The sequence below is a fragment of the Haplochromis burtoni genome, unplaced genomic scaffold (assembly GCF_018398535.1).
Source record: "Haplochromis burtoni strain Fernald_Lab_line unplaced genomic scaffold, NCSU_Asbu1 Contig_16, whole genome shotgun sequence".
NCBI classification, from domain to species: domain Eukaryota; kingdom Metazoa; phylum Chordata; class Actinopteri; order Cichliformes; family Cichlidae; genus Haplochromis; species Haplochromis burtoni.
In genome coordinates, this window is record NW_024582377.1 from 172,852 (window position 1) to 190,307 (window position 17,456).

Here is a 17,456-nt window from a genome sequence, read left to right on the forward strand (position 1 = left end):
CAAGTCACTGTGATCTTTATAGTAGTTTATAGCAGCATCTACTGTGTTACTGCTGCTCTGAGGTTTCCTGCGCTTTGTGGATTTGCACAAATGAATTCAACAAGATTTAAGAAGATTTTCATGTCTTTGCTAATTTCCATCCCCTACATTTACAATATACTGTTTATACTGTCTTTACACTAAATCCTATCAAGTTTGTATAAAGGTGGAATTCAGTAAATGCATCTAAGGATCATTAACATCTGCTGTTCTTTACATAACCTAAATCTGACCATGAACACTGTAGCTACTGTCCAACAAAGTGCTTTACTTTAAATCCATCAAACATCTTTCATCCACCATTTAAATAACACAAAGTTAGCATAGCTCAGATTATCATATTTTTTTTGTTGCAGAATATGACCCCCCCCCCATTATTTTACATCATAAACAGATTCAATATCTGATTTAACACATTTTCTTTAGGCTTTCAGTTTATTAAGAAAATGTGTTAAATCACATTGGGCAGTCCTTTCTTTCTCCATCTCTGAGAGAAGTGAGCTTTCAACGTTACTGCCTTTAAGCTCGGTCTTCTTCTGCAGCGCCAGCTAGATGCTAAAGAATAGAGGCCACAACTTACAGACAACTGCACAATCGGGTGTTGAGCCAAAAAACAAAACCCAAAAGGAATCACCAGCTACACCATTAGGATTGCCTTATTGTTCAGGCTGAATCGGTTTGAAGGCCTGCATATACTGTATTTAAAAAAAAAAAAATCTGTCTCAGTGGGTCAACCACTGGATCCACCCAAAGGTGTCATATACTCCATAATGCCTCAGCAAACTGTGTTTAAAGTCCACTAAATAAACCACCTCTTTATTTAAAATGGCTCATCTGCAAAAAAGAAAAAAATAAGGCATGCAACACTATCAAATAATAACTCTGATCAAATGTGTTAAAACTAAAGTAACAAGCCTGTTTTTAAAATTTAAGGAGTAGAAAGTTTTGACATTTGTGTAAAAATGCTGGGAGTAGATGCTCAAATGAAGCTTTTTATGTATAAGTCTTCCTATGATTTCTATCCAGGCATGCCACAGAATATAAAAAGAATGTAAAAATCTTTATTGTGCTTTCATACATGGTCTAGCATTTGACACATTAATTCGTATGAACCTTTTTGCATGTTGTGTTGCATGATGCAATCTACTATAAGGCTCTCTGCACAATCTTGAAACAAGTGTCCTTCACTGATCACAGAGCAGGCTGCTCTCGGGGCTCTTGGCGTCCACGTCTCCCCAGTAGGGCAGGATGAAGGGCAGGTCAGCCACACGGCTCTCCAGCAGCCTCCACAGATGCTGGGCTACAAACTGGTTTCCTTTCTCTGAGAGATGAAGCCCATCAGACAGGTAGACCGTGTAGTCCTGTACAAAAGATGATAAAATAAGACATCTGAGGCCAGAAGACCTGAAGACAGAAACACTGTATACAGGAATACAAGATCAGATCAGATTTTAAAAAAGGAAATCACAGTGACTGCATAAAAAAATTATATACATTATAATATTGATTGGCAATATTAAAATTAATTGTTTAATACCAGAAAATCTGACAAAATAATGAAATTATAATAAAAAATGTTTGTTATTCATTTGAGAAAGCATTTGTTTTTTTATGTTATGGATCTCATTTGATTTCTGCAGCACCTGAATGCCAAAAGCCTCAATATCAGCAACAAACAGCAGCTAGAAGTACTGATCCTCACCTGTCCATCTTTTTGCATGAGTGTCCAGAGATCCAGGACGTCTACACCACACTGACCAGCAGCTTCGACACACGCCTGGGCATACTGCCCCGCTACAGAGTTGTGGCGATTGAGAGGACATCCTGCAGGAGACGCAAAGGGATGCTCAGGATCTGCGTAGGACTGTGTAAAAAGACAGGAATGAAGAAGGAGAAAAGCTCCTGTTACCTTTAAGAATGCACTCCTTCTCCCAGGATGGCTCATGCAAGGGGGGAGGTGTGATGAATATAACTCTGTCAGCAGTTACACCAGCAGAGGCCAGAAACCTGGTCATCTCCTTCAGGTTCTCAGAATACTCGTGCACAGGCACATGCTGCTGGCTCTTACCTGTAAACAAGGAGATGATAATATACAGACACATTTATTAATAAAAATATGTCATAAAAATTCATTTAAGGCTGTGGGACTTGCAGTTGAGACATTATAATAAACATCCAGCAGCCTCTTGTCATCACAAAAAAAAATGTTCCCAGCAGTCATTAATGTATAATAAGAACAGCGGAGGAATGAGGATTCATCCGTGAGGAGAGCCGGTGACTTTTTAAAAAAAATCCAGCAATAAATCCAGCTGTCCAAGCCAATATGGTCTGTGATGTCTTGACTACCAGTCATGATCTTGTTGGAAACTCTCAAGATGCCAATAAACATCCACTGGCCACCAGAGATGGGCAATAACGCGTTACTGTAATCCGATTACTTTTTTCAAGTAACGAGTAAAGTAAGGGATTACTATTGCAAAAACGGTAATTAGATTACCGTTACTTTCCCGTAGGAACGCTGCGTTACTGCGTTACTAAAACCGTGATTTTTTTGCGAGAATGTCTCATGACAGTGACGTAAGCGAGTGCGACGTTCGTGACAACAGCTGTGTGCAGATCAACAGTGGATCATATATCGAGTGCGGGAGAGAGTATGAGCGTGCAGCGTTTAAAGCGTGGAAGTACTGACCTTACTTTGAGTTTGATTCCATAAAAAGTGACAAAAACATTAGTGTCCATCGTGCGTGGGAAGAAAACTTCTTTTTACAGCGAAAAAAACCCCTAAACTTCCAAGCAAGCACCGAGTGCGCAACGACGTAATGGGAAACTCACAGAGAAACTCGCGGATTCTTCAACTGACCGCGGCACACCTGCACCAGGGTAAACCTCCGCCTACCGTAGTCCTGCTTTACAGGTGAAAATAGAGCAACAGGACCGCTGAGTCTTTGACTTTATTTATTTTCTGCTGTGTTTTACTTGCATCTATTTGAAAGACTGAGTGTAAACACAAAAAATATTTTATTTTATGTGCTGGAATGTGCAGAAAATAGGTTTAAATGTTAAACTAATTTATTCAAGTCAGAGAATGTTGCATATAATTAAATTTTTGCTTGATGCATAAAGTTAAAAGATTAAAACTGATAAAACAAGTTAAAAAAAGAGACTTTTCCATTTGATTACATTTTGTATGATGGATTATGCAGAAAAAGTAGAATTGGGCTGAAAGATCTATCGCTTTATCACCTATTCAGGTTGTAAATCCTGTTTTTTAAAAGTAACTAAGTAACTAAGTAATTAATTACTTTGAAAATAAGTAATCAGTAAAGTAACGGGATTACTTTTGGGGGGAAGTAATCAGTAATTAGGTACTGATTACTTTTTTCAAGTAACTTGACCAGCACTAGGTATACCTGTTTGTTAACACAAATATCTAATCGCCCGATCACAGCAGTTTAGCGCATATAGACACATAGACATGGTGAAGATGACCTGCTGAAGTTCAAACTGAGCATTGAAATACGAAAAAAGTGATTTAAGTGGCATAGTTGTTGGTGATAGATGGGCTGCTCTCAGTTTTTCAACCTGCATACAACTACGTTGTCCAGACTAGCCTCTCTGAATGCGTGAACCTTGAAGCGGATGGGTTACAGCAACAGAAGACCACACCGGGTACAACTGCTGTCCGGTAAGAACAGGAAACTGAGGAAACTGCAGACTGAACGCCACAACGCCCAGATTGTCTCAAACTGGCTTGTTGAACATGACAGTGAGTTCACTGAACTCATACGGCCTCCACAATCGGCAGATCTCAAACCGATAGAGGGCCTTTGGAATGTGGTGGAATATGAGATTCACATCATGGATGTGCAGCAGGTCTATGATGCTATCATGTCAACATAGCCAAAAATCTCTGAGAAATGTTTCCAGCACTTGAATGTATGCCATAAAGAAATAAGACAGGCCTAAAAGCTAAAGGTGGTCTAAAGTGGCACTAGCAATCCGTACCTAATAAAATGGCCTGTGAATGAAATCTCTGTCAGGCCGATTCTGGCCCTCCAGGCCTTATGTTTGACACCCCTGGTGTAGATCACTGCAAATGTGCAAGTATTTGTTAAATTATAACAAGAGTGAGCATGCTCCAGTGAAGCTGTACCTTCCAATGCACTGTCATTGGCTCCGAAGAAAATGGTAACTGCTTCTATCTTGCTGTCTGCTGAATTTTCAGGGTTTATGAGCCGAGGAAGAACAATCTTGCCCCATCTGGAGTTATAGCCGGACAATCCTCTGTTTATAACATCACATTTTCTAAAGGCAAAATAAAATCGCAGATACAGAGATCAGTCACATTAAGCAACTGCTGCATAACACAAGCACAAGCACAATTTCTCTTAGAAGAAGTGTGTATTTTCACCTGTTTGGAAGTCAGAGCTATTATGAAGGGAATGCAATTTAAATGGAACTACACACCTTGCAAGTTTATCGGCAATTTCTGCTCCCCACCCATTGGGTTGAAATGAAACCTGAAAGAATCAACAGCACCGATTAATTATTTCCACACTAACAGTCAAAGTAGACAGTGATTGAGCAGACAAATAGTAAAATAGATTAAAGTGTAAACACTATCTAACCTGTGTGATGGAGTCCCCAAATAAAATAACTTTAGGCCAAATGATTGACGTGAACTTGGACATGATGAAGCCAAGCCGGTTCCTAAAGAAAGGAAAGAGAAACGTCAGATTCTATAGGTAAAGCTTGCACATCAAATGCATTGTTTACACTGTAAACTCAGTTTCCGAAGACGCGTTAAAAGTGTTTGCACAACAACTCATTAGAATTTATATTTTCAATCCACAAATTACCCAGTAGCCTTGGAAGAAGAAGGAAGGAAGGAATAAATAAGGAAATGTCTTCCGCACTTTTAATGCTGATAGGGCTTTTATTTTGAAAGTTCCCGGAGTACGTTTTCCCCTTCCGCCTTGTTGTGTCACATCAAAAATCTTCCGTGCGAGCTGCAGAGTCTTGTGTGGATTCTTCAAAGGTCCAGCTAATAAATGAAGGTTAGCTCCCGCTATTATCAAGATTTTCAAATAGCAAAAAACAGATAGTTTAAATTTATACTCCTTGGTACTGTTTTGGACAAATTTAGCTCCAGATAAAAAGGAACTGTGATGGAATTCAAGCTAGCGTCAGCTGTACGTTACATTCATCCGCGGTAAACTTAACTACACGTGAAAAATGGATGAAAACCCCCCCATCGCCTTTCATATAATCACTATTTATTAATGTCTAAACGCTTAATTGAAGATAGTGTATTTTTATCCTTTAATGCCCTCCTATATGGGCTTAGTTAGCACTACGGGCATGACACTGTCAAATTCCACTGACTATGATCTCCAACCACAGATTGTATTTGTAGTTTCCAACCTGACGAACCTGAGTCTCAGATAAACACAGCAATGAAACAGCCTGACACAACAGATGCGTCTATTAATAAGACTTGTGTTAGGATTAGGTGTTGGAAGGTGATGGGCTGGGATAAAGTCAGGGTTTTCCCTGCATATTAAAAAATGGTATTATTAACAATATCATTAAACATTTTTTTTTACGTGAAGTTTACTCAAACTTAAATATATTTTTGTTTATAAAATTCCCTAAAGTACGTAGGAAATTGAAAGACTGTTGCAATATAAGATAACATAGGCTTTGCGTAACAACATGCAGACCAGCTGTGGCTACAAAGGCTTGTTTTGCTGTTAAAATATTCCCAAGATGCCTATGTTTAATATCCTCTTTGTGTCCTTAACAGCAATGTTGCGGCGTCCCAAGCCAACTGACTCAGAGGCAGACCTCCTGAGAGAGCAGGAGCACTTTCTCACTTCAGGCGCTCCCTCCGCCGCCAGTGTTGTCCGCCGCCCTGACAAGAGGAGAGGAGAAGCTGGAGAGGGAGAAGGGCGGAGTGGGGAGAATGAAGGGAGCCAGAGGGATGTGGTCACCATTGAAGGTTACAGATGACACAGATTTTTCACAAGAGCATATTGTGTTTTAAAACTTGTCTGATTTTAACTTTTTGGGGTCTCTTGTGTAAGTAGCTAAAGCTCAGCTGCTCTCTTAAATGCAGATCTTCCAGATCAGCTCCCTTCTCTGACCCCAGCCCCTCCTAAGAAGTCTCGCTTTAAAGCGAGTCGTGTCACCTTTGAGGATGAGGATGCCGAGGAAAGGCTGGACAGACACGACACTCACATCAGTGCTGTTCTCTCCAGAATTGTTGTAAGTGGAAGCTTCTTGTCTGTTCTCAGTTAGACTTGTTTAATGTCTTGTTTGGTGTATCCATAGTTTGGGATTCTTTTAGTTATTTATTTTACGTATGTGTATTTTTTTTGTGTCAAGGAGAGAGATACCAGCTCCACTCCAATATCTCTACCAGCATTTACAGGCATGGCTTTCCCCAAAGTGCTGCACCGCTCAGAAACCAGCAATCAGGTAAAGGTCAATAATATCATCTCTTCTTTAAATTGTAAAATTTCTTATCAGCCACTATAGATTCATAATCAGTTATTATATTTATTGCAGTAAGTCACCCCCTCTTCGTACGATGGCATGCTATTTTTGCATTCATTTGGTGTCGTGTGAAATAATCCTATTTTTTTTTGTTTGTTTTTTGTTCCCTCCCTGCAGGCACCTCTGTCATCAGCTGGAGGAAAGAAGAGCATCTTTGCTCGTCAGATTGCTGCCCAGAAGCTAAAAGAGTGCAAGACAACATTACATAGTTTATCTGAAGCTGCTCCAACCCCAGAAACTAGCATGGATACAGATCAGTGTGATGCTGCAGGTGGGGTTAACCATTAATATCACAAATGCAACACAGGTCTCAGTTTATTTGTGTGTTTTCGAAGAATTTAGGAATTACATATTTTCAGCAGTAGTAACACTTTCTGGAAAATATTTTTCCTCCCTTCTATACCATCCTCTTCGTCTCTCTGTTCAGTAGAACCAGCAGCAGTCTCCGGTCCCAGGTTGGTGTCCGGGCAGGGGCTTCAGGGTCCCGATAGCTCAGGAGAGACCATGAGGATCCACATGGAAAACCAGGCCAAGCTCCAAGCCATGTCCCAGTCTGAGATACTCGAGGAGCAGAAGAAGCTCTTGTTTCAGCTCGGTAGGCATTGATGTTGTCGGCAGGATCTTTTCTTTATAATGCACGTTATAATTAAGATGTGATGGGGTGGATTTTCTATCTATTTAGATGTACTAGTCACGTACATCACACTTTTTTTTTATCACCATTTCTGTACAGCAGTTATTTTTGCTTCTCAGATCCTAGACTGGTGGACTTTGTTAGATCTCGCAAAGCACAGAGCGTCCCATCCTTTCCCTCCCCATCCAAACACCCCAAGGACAAAAGTGGCACAGAAGATCCTCCAGTTCAGGATGTGAGCAGAGAGTCAGGCTCCTGCAGTGCTGCAGTGTTGTGTCAGAAACCCCAAGAGGTGGAGATGGAAGGAGAGGAGGAGGAGCTGTCAGCGCCACCACCTGCTGTGACGGGTATGATTTATTCAAATTCAACACCAGTTTCTGCTCTCTGCTGCTGGTGATTAAGATGAAAGTTAGATTCTAAAATATGTGGATGATGTTGTTATTAAGTGTGCCTATGCAATAGCACACTTTCACATTGTTCCTGTGCCTGCTTTCCTGGTAAGATTGAATCCTCATTTCTGGGATCTTAAATTTGCTTAAGGAGACCAATTTTATCCACTTTTTAAAGAGACGATGACACTTAGCTGTTAACCAGCATTCCCTCACTTCCCGGTCAAATATCTTCTTCTCATTTCTGCACACTTTTCCGCTCTCATACTTGTCCATCCTCTAACTGTGTAACTTAATGTCAGATGTAGTTGCTGCATGGCTAAAACTGATTCATATCTCCATTTGGAGTGATAGAAGCCTCTCTTTGAAGTTTTATTTCAGAAAATGCAAAAATCAACTTCACCCCTTAATTTGTTGCTTATACATCACACGAACCCCCCAAAAAGTTAGAACTTCATTATGTTATTCTGTCCCGCTTGCATTGGCTACAATTAATAGCCAGATATTGTTTAAGCTTCTAGTCATGTTTAATGAGTGCTGAGGTTTTTGCAGCAGATGCAGCTTCTAAAATTGTTTGGAGAAGTTGTTTTTGGCTAACTAATTGTCATTTTCATTTACAATGCTACGCTGTTTTTACCACAATGGATGCGTCTGTGAATACAGAGGAGGATCTGCCAGTGAAGCCTCAGAAGGAATGGGTCCACATGGATAAGCTGGAGCCGGAGAAGTTGGAGTGGTTGAGAGACTTGCCTGAACCCAGAAGGAAAGGAACCAAGAAAGTAAGATCTGGTATTTGACTTGCAAGTAATGAAAGATCTAGTTAAAATTCTGTATTTTATTCAACACTTTCCGTTGTTTTTGTGTGTCCTGATAGGCCATGCAGGCTCGTTTTGACTTCGCGGGGACTTTAATTCCACCCACTGAGGATCTGCCAACGCACCTGGGCCTCCACCACCATGGAGAGGAGCCTGAGGTCAGTCAGCACAAAGTCACAACAAAAAGACAACTTTACCTCCTTAAAATTGGAGTGATGCTTTTATAAAATGACAATAATGTCAAGTTCCAGTTGACTCCTTGGTAGAACACAGTAGAACCTACTGGATTGTGCGTGTAGATTAAATATCAGAACCTGTGGCTTAATTTTAAGTTTATGTCATGTTTTTTTAGTGAAGTACAAAAACAATACTGCAGAGGATTTAAATAAGATTGAGGTTTGTAGTGAAACGTGCTTTGAGAGCTCAGTAAGAGTAGACAAGCACTAATAAGTACCCATCCATTCACTGTTTATCTGTAAGTTTTCTCTGTTATTATTCAGTCTGATTGATCCCATCAGACTCAATTTCTTTCTCATTCATTTAAATTCAGTTCTTCTCATATCTGCACCTGTAAAAATGTATAAACTCTTATCATGAGATCTCATCTTGACATTTGTCCCCAGCGGGCAGGTTATTCCCTGCAGGAACTCTTCCTGCTGTCTCGGAGTCAGATCATCCAGCAGAGGACGCTGTCGCTCAGCACTCTGGCGAACATCCTCTCAAAGGTACCAGAACCTAGACGCATGAAGTTCCACTCTTAGCTTTAAGAAGCGTGCCTCTGTCATGTTGCTGGATTTTTTTCTTCTTCTTCTTCTTTTTTTTGCAGGCGTGTGCTGGAGAATACGTGTCAGTTCTGAAAGGCAGCGTGACGTCTACTCTGCTCGACGCCGGCCTGCTCTTTCTGCTCCGCTTTGCATTGGACGATAGCGTGGAGGGAGTGATGTCTGCAGCTGTGCACGCTCTTAAAGCACTGCTTGTGTGTGCAGAAGATGAAGTAAGATTATAAAGCATAAAGCCAAATATTGCAATAGTAATATAATAAAAAGAATAATAATAATAATTGTTTAACTTGCACTAATTTACTCTTTGTAATTTTCTATATGCACTATTTGAAAAAAGCAAATAAATAAATACAAATATCACAGAAATTTGTCCTCATACTGAGGACTAATATAAAGAAAGAACTATATCATGTAAAACTCAAAGCTTTATTTCGATGATTTGTGCATAAACAGCACAGCATTGACTCATTATCGGATAATATCTTTTAAAACACATCAGCTGAATAGAATAGAATACACTGTTTCTTTACTGTAAATGAGTACAAGTGTCTGAAACCCCAGTCAAGTTCCTCTTACAAATGAGTTCCCTCACTCAGGAGTGTCTGGACTGCACTTTTTCCTGGTTTCGCGGTCTGGCTTCCTTCCCCCTGCTGCCATCTGCTCAGGAGGAAGAAGATGAGGAGGATGAAGGGCTGGATGAAAGTATGAAGGAGACGGCGAAGGAGAAAGAAGAGAGGAAGAGCGATCATGAAGTGGCCAGACAGGATGCTGTCAAGGTGAAGATCTCAATATCCCTTTTTTTTTGCATTCTACTTGTTGCCTTCGTGACCTGTGGATGGAAACTGATCAAAGGTTTCTGATTTCAGGGTTTGTTAAAAATGAAACTGCTCCCCAGGCTGCGTTACATTCTCGAGGTGGTCCGACCGTCACCTCGGGTGGTTCAGGATGTCCTGGAGATCCTGACTCGCATTGCTAGGCATTCCTCCTCATCTGCTACGCAGGTAACAACAGCAACTTTTTAACAACTGAGAAGTCTTTAAACTCAAAGTCCTTCATAGCTGAAATACCTCTTGGTGTATCCCATTCTCAGGTGTTGGATTGTCCTCGTCTGATGGAGACAGTAATGTCTGAGTTTCTTCCCACTTCCTGGTCACCATCATCTCAGTCCATTTATGGACTTCCACTTTCCAGCGCAATGAAGCTTCTAAGAGTTTTGGCTACCTCTGGCAGACATGCCTGTGCAAGACTGGTAAAATCAATAAGTGTAATTTTTTAACTGCAAAGATACTCGAGTAATAAGATTTATAATGCATTGATTCTGCAAGCTGCCAGTCCAGGGGCCGTACTTTTAAGACAAAAGCTAGAAAAACAGTGTTTAGCGTTACTTATGATGTATTCCTGTTTTTAATATTAGTAGCAAACATGTTTGCTCATCGGTGTACTGTAGTGGGAAAACACATTTGGCTTGCACTCAAAAGATCCCTGGTTTGAGACCAGTGGTTATAAGCTAGTGTGCTCCTAGTACCAGTCCTAACCAGGATAAATGGGAGGGTTGCATCAGAAAGGTGTAAAATCTGTGCCAAATAAACATCCTCTGTGGAGACCGCTGGAAAGAAGGGTAATCGGTGTTGTGCCTTCTTTTTTGGCCTTTCCAGTTAAACTCTCTGGGAGCGAGTGAGCGATTGTCTCATCTCCTGAGTGCAGAGCCCAACGAGCTGCTGCTGGAGCCGACCGAGTCCCTCAGGATCACCACAGAGGCCTACAGGCTGTGGGCCGTAGCGGCCGGCTATGGACAGGCGTGCAAATTATACATGTAAGTTATAATGTGAGAGCGATTACTGCCACAGTTCTTAACACAGTTATATCTGTCATATTTAAAAAAATGTTGCTATGTTGATGCACTAGTGAGAAAATAGAATAAAATGTAAACAATGAATGTCTGTATCTACACTGAGGTAGAAAATTTGCAAATGATTCTATCAGGAATTTGCACATTTACTTTATGATGGGCCAACAGCCTGCTAGATAAAGGGTCCCTTACCAGTTTATATTGTATGTGGCTCCCTTCACGCTCTGTCCAAACGTAAGAGCCAGGCTCTCCTCTTCACTCACAGTGAGTATTTAATTGCTTTGATTTGCTGTGTTTTCCCGCAGAGACCTGTATCCAGCCTTAGTGACAGCACTGCAGTCTGTTCACAGACTTCCACCTGCCTCAGATCCTCTGCTACCTCTGCAGCTCCAGCGGTTTTTGGCTCTGCTTTCTCTGCTCACGCAAGTTACACACACAGCTGGCTGCCATCAGGAGCTCCAGGCTGGGATGGTCAGGTACAGATCAATGAAGCCATTCTGCTAGAGAATCTGGAGGAAGCAGCGTTGGCTTGAACGCTCTGATCTTACATGTCACTTCCTCTGCTTTCACTGCAGCTCCGGTGGAGAACAGTGCCCTCCCCCTCCTCCTGTATCTTGGGGTCATGTCACAGGGTTGCAGACATCCTTAATGGGGCATTTGAAGGGTTTTATTAAGAACCTCGATGATCCACTCCAGAAAGACGGCAGCCTCACTCTGATACCAGTTTACCTTGTTTACCTAGAAGCGTACTACCATCAGCTGTCCAGACAGGTATTTCCTGCCTTTCCCTTCCATAAATGAGATGTTTCATATTTATTGTTACTTATGCTAAGTTAAAATTTGATGTCATGTGATTTCCCAGCTGGCGAGTGGTCATCGTGTATCCTTCCTTCTGCACGCTCAGTTTAAGCAACAGTGAGAATGCAGCTAATTATGTCCTGTTGTGCGCTACATGGGACAAAGAGGAACTTGAGGATTATCTTGTTCGCTGTTTACGTCTCAAATTCCTTGAAACTGATGAACATGTTGCTCCACAGAACTGTTTCAAGCCCGTGGAGACTCTTCAAGAGCTCGAGCTGCTGACATCTGATGCTCTTCTCCCTCTGATGTCTCACAGTGTTGTGCAAGGCCTGATAAAGAATCTCAAGTATGTCTGAAAACAGATGGCAATTTAGCCTTTTTCCCACAAAATTTGTGTTTGAGTTGAACCTTTAACATCATTCATTATTATTTTAAAAAAAAAAAAGTTGGGCAGGGATAGCTCAGTAGGTAGAGTGGTGGCCCCATGATCGGAAGGTCGGGGGTTCAACTCCACTGAACGGCTACCCTGAGGTACCCCTGAGCAAGGTACCGTCCCTACACACTGCTCCCCGGGCGCTGCATTGGTGGCTGCCCACTGCTTCACTGGGTGAATGCGTTAAATGCAGAGGAACTATTTCCCTATGGGGACTAACACATACACATTATAACAGCACAGTTTAATGTTTTTTTCCACACCAGGTCTTCCTCTGTAGTGTGTAATGCTCAGGCTATACCTCTGGGCCCAGAAATCATTAATAACCTCCCTGGATTGGCGTGCATGGGATGGAGGAATCGTCCGGGGCTGGTTGCTCCCAGCTCCCCTTTCCCTCTTCTGACTGGACTGGGGCTCCTATTGGAGACGATCACAGGGATCCATAAAGGCCTCAGCAGCAAGGTAGGACTGACTGTCCTTGGGGTGTTTTTATTTTGTTGTTGTTTGCTGGTTTTATACATTTTCTGCTTCGTTTATGTCCAACCAAAACATAGAACTAATGAGTAAAGCATGTGGACTCTCCTTGTAATGAAGGTATGGGTACTCTTTGCACTCTGGGGCACATTGTTAGGGACACCTTTGTAGTATGAGGTTAGATTCCCTTTTTGCCTTCAGAACTTTTGCCTTAATTGTTTGTGGCAATGATTCAACGAGGTGCTGGAAACATTCCTCTAAGGTTTTGGTAAATATTGACATGATAGCATCACACACATTTTTTAGCTGAACATGATGACAATCTCCTGTTGCACCACATCACATAGCTGCTCTATTGGATTAGGATCCACTAACTATGGAGGTCATCCGAGTACACTGAGCTCAGCTGATACTAAGGGGCCCACTATCACCACCCTGAGTCATTGATACAAGGCAGGATGGATCCATGATTTAGGTTTTTATTTCAAATTCTGACTGAATGTCGCAGCAGAAATCAAGACTAATTGTTTTCTAATCTTTTGTTCAGTTGTGGTGAGTCCACATGGCTTGTAGTGTTAATTTTCTCTTCTTAGCTGACAGGCTTCGAGGCTCGATATGTTGTGCACTGAGAGATGCTCTTCTGCATGCTTTAAATGTATGCAGGGTTTTAATACTCACACCAGCCCATCTGGCAGTAACGGCCATGCCGTGTCATTCTGATGCTCAGCTTGAATTTTAAGAGGTCGTCTTGACCTCAACGTCGTGCCTAAATGCTGCCATGTGATTGGCTGATCGTATATTTAGATTTCCCTTCTCTCACTCACTAGTTCACCGGACTGCTTCTGTCGGAGCCTGTGACTGGTTACCTGCGCAGCTGCAGTCAGGCTACACCCAGCCTGTCTCACACCAAGGCTTGGCTTCTACGTCACGAACACCACCTCCTCTACCTGCTGCTGCGACTGGCTCACAGACTGGTACGTCCACTCCATCTTTAATGTTGAGCTCAGTTTAGCCATGTTATACAATATTTTAAATCATTTTTCTTTCAGGCTTTAGTTTCCTTCTTATGCCACAGCTTGTATGATTCCTGGCTAGTTCATTTATTTTTGCCTTGTATGGAATGAAAATGGGTGCAGCCCTTTTCTACTTGATTTTGGTGTTTTGAGCATAAGATCAGATTTTATCTGCTCACTTGTTGATGTTTAATTATTTATTTTAACCTAATCATGTTATTTTTTCCCCTCTGTTTTACCTCTCTCAGGTTCCCCTCGACTCAGAAATAGCAAAACATGCCTCACTTTACCACCAGGTGGCGCTGGTTGTACTGCCTTGGTTATTGCCAGGCAGTGAATACCTGGCACATGAACTGCTCTCCACCATTGTCTTCAGCAAGGACTTTATATCGTATGTTTACCTTTAATCAGTTTAATCTGAGATAAGTGAAGGACCTACAATATTACTCTAAAGTGCCTGAAATTTTATAATTACTTTTTATTTTGTTCAGCAAATGATACTTTGTCTAAATCGATGTTTAAATTAGTGCCTCAAAAATGTGACTGATGTGTCCTCTAATTTTGCTAATGACATTATATATAAAATTTAATTTCTTTGAAATAAGATTAAATTAACAAATGACCCATTTCCATCAAAAGTTTCTCGTTCTGTTTCTTCGCTTATTAAATTATCAGGGTGTTTATGTCTGTTTCTTTGATTTCCAGAGAAGGACACAGTGGAGGACCTGAGGCTGTGGAGCTGGGAGAGCTGAAGCTTCATGAGGAAACACAAAAGGACACCTCTCCCTCTCTCCAGACTGTCGGGGCTCTCCTGAGAGAAGCCTGTGTCCAGCTGCCATCCATACGAGGTTGCTTCCTCACTCACCTGGCCCACCTGGAGTCGTCTGTAATAGGGTCCAGAGATGCTCTCCTGGGCCACAACCCCTGGATCAAAAGTCATCTCTTGCCAGAGCTCACAGGTCCCATCCTGCCATCTGATTGGCCTTTCCTTCCACTTCTCAGCCTGTATGAGCAATCAGGGGTGTCTGATGGTGGAGGGCTGGCAGTGGAGGAGCTTCCTCAGGGGGCTCTGCAGGCTGTGACTCACTGTCTGCAGTGGCTGCTGCTGCTGGAGGTCTGGAGGGAGGAAGCGCTAAAGGTATTCAAACAAGTCAAGTCAGTTGCCCGTCAGCACAGTGTCATGAATTTTCTCAGAGGGCTTTGGTGTCAAGTCTCAGCGGAGACCACATAGAAATCTGATTATTAACACATTTAATTAATAGGCAATTTTGTGGGGTTGTTGTACATATAAATGGAAAAGTGTTATATATTCCATGTCAGCCAACAAAATGTATATCAGTAACAGCAGAACTGATCCATTATATAATAATATAACTAGTACATGCACATACTACTGAATTGTTTGGCAAACTGATGTACTTAATCACATTTAAAAAATGAAAACATAGATGTGGTAGATGCTGTTGTTTGTCGTTTAGCTCGTGCCATTTTAGCTTTTATGTGAGGTCATCGCTAGGCTTGTATGATGCAACTTCTGGTCATATAACAGAGATGTTATTGTCATGAAACGAAAACAGAAGGATGCGTTCATAAGAGGTTGCAGGTCCATCGAGGCTAAAAACACGTCCTTTTAGTCTGTTACTAGTTGGTTGCCAGGCAGCGTGATGGTGGCGTAATGTATCATGCATAGTTCAACTTTTTTGTATATAAATTAGTTATTTTCAGGAAATAAAAATGATATGAAGCTTTTATAAGTTGTTACAGGTCCATAATTGCTAAACATAGGCCATTTCAGTTCATTGCTAGGCAGTTGCTAAGCAACATAATGACACCTTTAATATATGATATAGATAGGAACCTTCAAGCGCCACAAATGCACCTGTATACCAAGTTTGGTTGCTCAACTCCAGATGGTGTGGGAGGAGTTTATGGACAGAGACAAACAAGCACACTAATTTTTTTGTGCGTGAGATAGTGAGATGCTGTCATAGTAACACTTTAGTTTTCAACCAGTGTTACAAAGTGCTACACACGGCAAAAACACATTAACACTAGACCTGCCAAGAGTGGATGACTGCTGGCTGTGCAGAACAGCAGAGAAACCTGGAGCTGAACCAAGCTCTTTCTAATCCAAGTGAGTCTTGACAGCAGGATGTGATGAAGGTGGGACTCTGCTCTAAGCCCAACACACCGGTCTCACACAGAAAGAGGCAGAGGGGTGGTAAAGAGGGGAAGGCAGAGTTGGAGGCCATGATAAACGTTCACTGTATTCATTCTGGAGTCACCGAGTGTCTGAATATGTGACTTCTTTTGATATGTGCTTGTTTTACTCTATAGAAACTGATGTAGGATGTGTGACGTGCTTGCTGTGTTAGGCGACTAGCAGGCGCAGTTATCCAAAATCTATAACTTTTACTTCATATTCTCCTTTCACAGTAAATCAAATGTCAATTATTTGTCAGTTTATTAGTGCTAGTCTTAAAATATAGTTCACATATGTTTTAAGATAGTTCACAATTTTCATAGAGAAGTACTTTGTACATGCAATGGAGTTACAAAGAAAACCTACACCCTTCAGATGTTTCTTCTGTAGATCTGTTTCCTTATCACATAAATTGATTGCTTCTGTGTCATGCTGTAGGTGGTCCTCCCTGTCGCCAAGTTCGCCCGCCTGTCCTGTGTGTTCCTCTGTTCCAGTGACTTGTTCCTGGAGAGACCCGTTCAGAGGCTGACCTGGGGTCTGTTCAGACTGCTCACCAGGTCTGATATGACACATTTAGCTTTTTCTTTTACACCAACTAATCTCTAAAAGTTAACAGTGACCCTACATTTTCAGGAGCACCAAGCTGGACTCTTTGGACCTGAACGTCCCTCCTCCAGGTCTGGCCTCATTCCAGGACTTGTATTCAGCCCTTGTGTCCCAGTATGAAGCTGTGTCTTTTGGAGACCGGCTGTTTGGTTGCTGGGTCCTCTTGCCCCTGCAGAGGAGGTACAGCACCACCATGAGGCTGGCGGTGTTTGGCGAGCACGTGGGGATGCTGAGGTCTCTGGGGGTCACTCTAGAACAGGTAACGATGATGGCGTAATGATCTCTGTTGAAGTGATTTTTCCACTTCCTGTTATAATAAGTTATTTATTGTTTATATGTCTGTCTTGTCATTTGAAGCTGTCCATTCCTATCGAGAGGTTCACCTCCCCACCTGAAGATTCCCTCCCTCTCCTCCGTCTCTACTTCCGCTCTTTGGTAACTGGGACTTTGAAGCGCTCCTGGTGTCCTGTCTTATATGTGGCTGCTTTGTCTCACGTGAACTCCTTCATCTTCTCTCAGGATGCTGCTGCACAGGTACAGCAACACTTGACACACTGAGCACTGAGTTGCTCTGCTTTATCTGAATGTTTTAGGTGTGCATTCATATTAAGATTGTCCTTTGTATCAACGGCAGTGAAAGCTAAACCCGGCTGCCACATGTCCTGCAGCTGCTCTCAATAGACCCTGGGTTTGTGGGAACAGCTTCTACATCTGCTTTTGCACATTTTTGGATCAAAAAGGAGCTTGTTGGGTGAAAGTCTTGACAATTTGACAAATGCACAAAACCAGTCCTCATATTATTTCTATTTATTCATGGGTTTGTAACTTTGAATTGGCTGCAAGCGTTTGAAGTTAAAATG

The 17,456-nt window shown here is 41.9% G+C and overlaps 2 protein-coding genes across 2 annotated transcripts in view; one reads left to right on the forward strand and one right to left on the reverse strand.

The window, feature by feature from the left end:
• Positions 1–1,080: 1,080 nt before the first annotated feature.
• iah1 (isoamyl acetate hydrolyzing esterase 1 (putative)) lies at positions 1,081–4,999 on the reverse strand. Its single transcript, XM_005916644.3, has 7 exons — positions 4,899–4,999; positions 4,668–4,749; positions 4,507–4,559; positions 4,193–4,344; positions 1,949–2,107; positions 1,742–1,863; positions 1,081–1,400 (listed from the first exon to the last, which is right to left on the reverse strand). The coding sequence occupies exons 2-7, from the start codon at positions 4,728–4,730 to the stop codon at positions 1,224–1,226; spliced, it is 726 nt and encodes a 241-aa protein (XP_005916706.1). The 5' UTR covers positions 4,731–4,749; positions 4,899–4,999; the 3' UTR covers positions 1,081–1,223.
• rpap1 (RNA polymerase II associated protein 1) overlaps positions 4,992–17,456 on the forward strand; it is a gene marked incomplete in the record, with an annotated part of 19,143 nt that continues 6,678 nt past the window's right edge. The window contains 25 exon segments of the mRNA XM_042218163.1: positions 4,992–5,096; positions 5,846–6,040; positions 6,158–6,306; positions 6,427–6,519; positions 6,715–6,868; positions 7,025–7,192; positions 7,351–7,578; positions 8,284–8,399; positions 8,495–8,593; positions 9,059–9,160; positions 9,262–9,429; positions 9,814–9,993; positions 10,084–10,218; positions 10,308–10,466; positions 10,873–11,030; positions 11,372–11,542; positions 11,642–11,837; positions 12,104–12,213; positions 12,567–12,762; positions 13,602–13,748; positions 14,036–14,178; positions 14,493–14,925; positions 16,429–16,547; positions 16,624–16,855; positions 16,954–17,130. Of these exon segments, the coding sequence (XP_042074097.1) occupies positions 5,848–6,040; positions 6,158–6,306; positions 6,427–6,519; positions 6,715–6,868; positions 7,025–7,192; positions 7,351–7,578; positions 8,284–8,399; positions 8,495–8,593; positions 9,059–9,160; positions 9,262–9,429; positions 9,814–9,993; positions 10,084–10,218; positions 10,308–10,466; positions 10,873–11,030; positions 11,372–11,542; positions 11,642–11,837; positions 12,104–12,213; positions 12,567–12,762; positions 13,602–13,748; positions 14,036–14,178; positions 14,493–14,925; positions 16,429–16,547; positions 16,624–16,855; positions 16,954–17,130 (4,026 nt within the window).

Excerpts from the sequence above, each read along its gene's own strand:
- iah1 (XM_005916644.3), bottom strand. The coding sequence starts at position 4,730 with ATGTCCAAGTTCACGTCAATCATTTGGCCTAAAGTTATTTTATTTGGG. Across the intron at positions 4,345-4,506 it reads ATTGCCGATAAACTTGCAAG|AAAATGTGATGTTATAAACA; the intron begins GTGTGTAGTTCC and ends TTTTGCCTTTAG. Across the intron at positions 1,401-1,741 it reads TCATGCAAAAAGATGGACAG|GACTACACGGTCTACCTGTC; the intron begins GTGAGGATCAGT and ends TCTTTTGTACAG.